At 49.3% G+C, this 6171-nt stretch overlaps 1 protein-coding gene across 1 annotated transcript in view; it reads right to left on the reverse strand.

Moving 5' to 3' along the window:
• Positions 1-4657, reverse strand: part of SOS2 (SOS Ras/Rho guanine nucleotide exchange factor 2) — a 46355-nt gene extending 41698 nt beyond the window's left edge. Inside the window, exon 1 of the mRNA XM_053979608.1 lies at positions 4512-4657. Coding sequence (XP_053835583.1) covers positions 4512-4598 — 87 coding nt within the window. The 5' untranslated portion in view covers positions 4599-4657. The remainder of the gene's footprint in view (positions 1-4511) is intronic.
• Between the last annotated feature and the right edge of the window lie 1514 nt (positions 4658-6171).

Here is a 6171-nt window from a genome sequence, read left to right on the forward strand (position 1 = left end):
ACACAAATCCTAATTCTGGAATCCTGGAATGGTTTGGGTTGGATTTAAACCCATCCAGTGCCACCCCTGCCATGGCAGGGACACCTCCCACTGTCCCAGGCTGCTCCAAGCCCTGTCCAGCCTGGCCTTGGGCACTGCCAGGGATCCAGGGGCAGCCCCAGCAAATCTGGGAATTCCATCCCAAGGCCTCCCCACCCTCCCAGCCAGGAATTCCCAATTCCCAACATCCCATCCATCCCTGCCCTCTGGCAGTGGAAGCCATTCCCTGGGTCCTGTCACTCCAGGCGCCTGTAAAATGTAAGCTCAGGATACACAAGAGTATTTTAAGGTGAATAAATCCATATCTATAAATTCCCCACAATCCTCACTATTTTCAAAACTACACTCTAATTCTATGGGGTCACCTAGGGGTTTATTTTAAAAATCTGTTCCAAGGGAATATTTCTGCAGCTGTAGCTCACGTTTGGGCAGATGCTGGTTGGTGTTAAGGGGCTGCTTCAGGTCAGATTCCAGAGAAATCAGAAAAAGAGAATAATGGGAATAGAAATTTATTCCAGGTACCAATGGAAGGTATTTGATACAAATGAATTTTTCAACTACAATTCCTAAAACATCCAGGATATTAAAACTGGGACCTGCAGTGGGCTGGAGGGAGTGACACACTCAGATGCTGCCTCTGAAATTCCCACAGGACTGGAATCCCATTCAGTAATTCCTACAGGATTGGAATCCCAGTATCAACTGCAAAGTAACTCACACAGGACTGGAATCCCAGTATAAACCTCCAAAATAATTCACACAGCACTGGGATCCCATTCAATAATTCCTACAGGATTGGAATCCCAGTATCAACTGCAAAGTAACTCACACAGGACTGGAATCCCAGTATAAACTTCCAAAATAATTCCCAGAGGACTGGAATCCCATTCAACAATTCATACAGGACTGGAATCCCAGTATCAACCTGCAAATAATTCACCTCTGGGAAGTTCCATCTGGAATTCAGCAAGAACAAGCTGTGGCACTGGATCTGTGCTAGGAAAGGTGGTCCCAAACCCAAAATGCAGCTTTAGAAAAGGGTTTCACCATTTGATATCTCCCCCAACAAAGGCCAAACAAAGCAAAACCAAACTAAACACCAAAAAAAACCAACCAAAAAACCAAAACCAGAACAAAACAAAACAAAACAAAAAAACCCCAAAACCAAAAACCAAAACCAGTTCCCAGGTTAAAAGCCTTTATTAGGATCTGTTTGAGGTGATTTTCCTGCTCCAAACAGCAGCTCAAGTCACTAAACCTCAGTGATCATATCAAAATAATGTTTTCTTCTGATTCATTTACTTTGAAAGGATTTTATATCAAATTACCCTCACTCCCTGCTTACATTTCCAGCACAGCAGCAGAAGAAAATAAAGAAATCAAGTGTTTTAGAGCAAGGATGTGCTTGTCCATCTCCCAGCTGGAACAGAGGCAAATACATGAAACTGCTTCTAATTTTCCAACCTACAAGATTCCCAGGTGCCAGTGCTAAGGAATGTGGGCATATAAATATATAAAATCTGGTTTAAAGATGTTTTACCATTTAGCTTTGGGGTTTTCCCAAAAAAATTCCCACTCTAAGGTAAAATTTGGCGCTCTCTCCTCATCTTAAAGAATAAAAATGCATATAAAATATTGTTCAAAAGACAATCATCTTTTTTTTCATGTACTGAAGTAAGAACTGATGTGCTTTACCATTTTTAACTGTTCACTGCATAGAATTAAAGTAAAGCAAGAGTTTAAAAGTGTTTTAATAAAAAGAAGTTACCTTAAACTTGCTGAGTGCATAATAAAGAGACTGGAGCTCTTCAAAGCACGTTCTGGACTTAAAAGCCAAACAAATAATAAATATTTTTTATTGTTAGTGAACTGCATGGGCTCCTTATCCAGCTCCACATCTTTGTGCATTTTAGAATGAAATCTTTTTCACACTTTAACATGCACCAAGAGAACCAAAATCTTGCTTCTTTTTCTGCTTCTGCTTTCTGTTTCTCTTCTTCAAGAAGTGCTAATTTAAAGGAAAAGCTTTCAGGAATGGGAATTAATGCCCAGGATATTAAAAACCGCTTAAGAGTTAAAAAAACCTCTATTCCAAGTGTTTAACTAAAAAAAACCCTAAACTTTCTTTGAAGTTTTCATTACAAAGCAACCTGCTTGGAAAAATCACATCTCGGCTGGCCAACAAGTGGATTTTTAACTATCTGCAAACAGCTGTGATGATGTTTAATGAATTGGGAAATTAACAGAAAATGTGAGGTTTTCACACTCTGGATTCAGTGCCACTGCTCTTCAGCTCCCCTGGAAATAATGGAACAGTTATTTTGGATAATCTCCTGCTCATTTTAAGGTCTCCAGTGCTTGTTTTTATTAAAGAGTATCTTTTAGATGTGTTAACACAGAGAGTGCTTCCCCAGCAGCCTGACAATGATGGAGTTTTGGGTTGACTCACTGATACTGTGTGTTCACACCAGAAATGCACATTACAGCCAGATTGCTTCATGCTCCAGGGTGGGTCCTGCACACAAGGAACTTTCCCAGGGAGAAAAAACCTGGCTATAAGCAAATACACATTTTTACAGGGACTCACTGGCATCACAACCCCATTTCCTCTGCTTTAGAAAGCTGAAATCGCTGCTTTTTCCACCAAAACCAAATGCACTAACTGAAAGAATTGGTAAAGCAGCATGAACCCAACAACTTTTGCAGTATTTATATTTTAGGATGATGAAAGCACCTCGGAATTATAAGGGAATCTTTTTGCAGCTGTAGCTCACATTTGGGTAGATGTTGGTTGGTGTTAAGGGGCTGCTTCAGGTCAGATTCCAGAGAAATCAGGAAAAGAGCAGCCTGGCATTCTCTAAGAAATTGGAAAGCAGCTTCTATGAGGAGAAGATTTTAGGGTAAAGAGCAGAAAATCCAGGATTCTTCAGACAGGCAATTAGTGGTTTCTATGCCAGCCACAAGACTACTTAGACTGGCACCCAAAACAAATGCAAGTCTTTTATTCTATTAAAAAAATAACGGAGAATCATTATCCAACAGCATCACTACATCTATTCTTGGGGGAAAAAAAAGAGAAAAAGCACTCATCATTGCTTAAAGCACCTAAAGTACATTTGGGCAGATGCTGGTTGGTGTTAAGGGGCTGCTTTAGGTCAGACTCCAGAGAAATCAGAAAAAAGAAAATAAAAGGAATAGACATTTATTCCAGGTACCAATGGAAGGTGTTTGATACAAATGAATTTCTCAGCTACAATTCCCAAAAACCTTTCATGCAACTCACATCCAGGATATTAAAACTGGGACTCGTGTGGCAGTCCTGCCCAGCAGCAGAGATGCAGACCAGCAGATAACGATGGGCACAATTATGGAATAACCCTCAACTTTTGCAAATGACACACAGCAGGGCACTGCTCCCTCCAGCCTCAATTTATCACTTTTTTACACTACCGGGGGTGTCCTGTGGGAGAGGGGATGGGCTGGAGCTTCCCTGCTGTGTAAACACATCCTAAAAACACGGATTCACATCCTAAAAACACGGATTCACATCCTAAAAACATGGATTCACGTCCTAAAAGCACGGATTCACCCCCTGCGTGGTTTCCCGCACAGTTTCTCTCGGCTGTGCAGTGGCAGATGTGTCACAGGGTGGCTTTTCCCTGCACCACAGGTGGCTGCTCTCACAGGTGTCACCTGAGTGTCAGGAACAGCGCGGTGAAGGAATCCGGCTCGGGAAAGAGCCTGGAAAAGCTGTCAGGAGAAACGCTGTGGGGAGGGGGTGAAGGAAAGGGTGAAGGAAGGGGTGAAGGAAGGGGTGAAGGAAGGGGTGAAGGAAGGGGCGAAGGAAGGGATGAAGGAAGGGATGAAGGAAAGGGTGAAGGAAAGGGTGAAGGAAAGGGTGAAGGAAGGGATGAATGAAGGGATGAAGGAAGGGATGAAGGAAGGGATGAAGGAAAGGGTGAAGGAAAGGGTGAAGGAAAGGGTGAAGGAAGGGGTGAAGGAAGGGGTGAAGGAAGGGATGAAGGATGCCATTCCCCTGCACACCAGCAACGTTATCAGGGTGCCCAGAGAAGCTGTGGCTGCCCCTGGATCCCTGGAAGTGCCCAAGGCCAGGCTGGACGGGGCTTGGACCAGCCTGGGACAGTGGAAGGGGACCCTGCCCATGGCAGGGAGCTGGAACGAGATGGGATTTAAGATCCTCTCCAAGCCCCTGGAAGCCGGAGCCGCAGTTAAAGCGGAGAGCGAAGTTCAGCGAGCGCAGGTGCCGGAGCAGCAGCGCCCGCCCGGTCCCGCATCGCCCGCAGCATCCCCGCCCGCAGCAGCCCCGTTCGGCCCTGAGGGAGCCGCGGGGGGCTCGGGGCCCTCCGGGCGCTGCCTGAGGGCAGGGCGGGGGCCGGGGCTCCACCTGCCCGCAGCGCCGGGACGCGGGGGCAGGCTCCGAGCAGGTGCCGCCGCTCGGCGCCGGGACTGACCTTGCGCAGGGCGGGCACGAAGAGGCCGCGCCATTTCGGGCCGTTCTCCTCGCCCAGGAACTCGTAGGGCTGCGGCGGCGGCTGCATGGCGGCCGCTCCGCATCGGGGCCGGCCGGGCCGCCGCGGCGTCGCTGCTCACCCGCCCGGCCGGGCCGCCATGGCTCGGCGGGGCCGCTCGGGGCTCGGCGGGGCCGCTCGGGGCGCGGGGAGGCGCCGGGCGGGGGTCGGGACGGGCCGGGCCGGGCCCCGCTCGCTGCGGCCCCGCTGCCGCCGCCGCCCGCGGCCGCCGCCCTGCGCGCCTGCGCCGCCCGCCCCGCGCGCCCCCTGCGGGCCGCGCCCGGAACTGCGGGCACCGAGCGGGGACGGAGCTGCGGGAGCGGAGACGGCCCGGCCCGGGGAGAGCTCCGAACGCAGGGCAGAGCTCCGAAACTAGGGGAGATTTCCTTACCCAGGGGAGAGCTCCGAACGCAGGGCAGAGCTCCGAACGCAGGGGAGATTTCCTTACCCAGGGGAGAGCTCCGAAACTAGGGGAGATTTCCTTACCCAGGGGAGAGCTCCGAACGCAGGGCAGAGCTCCGAAACTCGGGGAGATTTCCTTACCCAGGGGAGAGCTCCGAACGCAGGGGAGAGCTCCGAACGCAGGGGAGAGCTCCGAAACTAGGGGAGATTTCCTTAACTCGGGGAGATTTCCTTACCTAGGGGAGAGTTCCAAAACTCGGGGAGAGGTCCGAAACTCGGGGAGAGCTCCGAACGCAGGGGAGATTTCCTTACCTCGGGGAGATTTCCTTACCTAGGGGAGAGTTCCAAAACTCGGGGAGAGGTCCTAAACTAGGGGAGATTTCTTAAACTAGGGGAGAGCTCCGAAAGCAGGGGAGGTTTCCTTACCTAGGGGAGAGCTCCGAAACTAGGGGAGATTCACTTAACTAGGGGAGGTTTCCTTACCTAGGGCAGAGTTCCGAAACTCAGGGAGATTTCCTTAACTCGGGGAGAGGTCCTAAACTAGGGGAGATTTCTTAAACTAGGGGAGAGTTCCTTAACTAGGGGAGAGTTCCGAAACCAGGGGAGGTTTCCTTACCTAGGGGAGATTTCCTTAACTCAGGGAGATTTCCTTACCTAGGGGAGAGTTCCTTACCTAGGGGAGAGTTCCAAAACTAGGGGAGATTTCTTAAACTAGGGGAGAGTTCCTTAACTAGGGGAGATTTCCTTAACTCGGGGAGAGCTCCGAAAGCAGGGGAGGTTTTCTTACCTAGGGGAGATTTCCTTAACTCAGGGAGATTTCCTTACCTAGGGGAGATTTCCTTACCTAGGGGAGATTTCCTAAACCAGGGGAGATTTCCTTACCGAGGGGATGTTTCCCTGCCTGGGGGACATTTCCTTACCGAGGGGATAGTTCTTTACCTAGGGGATGTTTCCTTACCGAGGGGATAATTCCTTTCCAAGGGGAGATTTCCCTAACTAGGGGATGTTTCCTTACTGATGGGATTGTTCCCTGCAAGGAGGATGTTTCCCTGTCTGGAGGGCATTTACCTACCTAGAGGATATTTCCCTGTCTAGGGAATATTTCCTTGCCTAGAGGAGATTTCCCCACCTGGAGGATATTTCCCTGCCCAAATTCTATTTCCCCACCTGGAGGATATTTCCCTGCCCAAATTCTATTTCC

The sequence above is a fragment of the Vidua macroura genome, chromosome 6, assembly GCF_024509145.1.
Source record: "Vidua macroura isolate BioBank_ID:100142 chromosome 6, ASM2450914v1, whole genome shotgun sequence".
Taxonomy (NCBI): domain Eukaryota; kingdom Metazoa; phylum Chordata; class Aves; order Passeriformes; family Viduidae; genus Vidua; species Vidua macroura.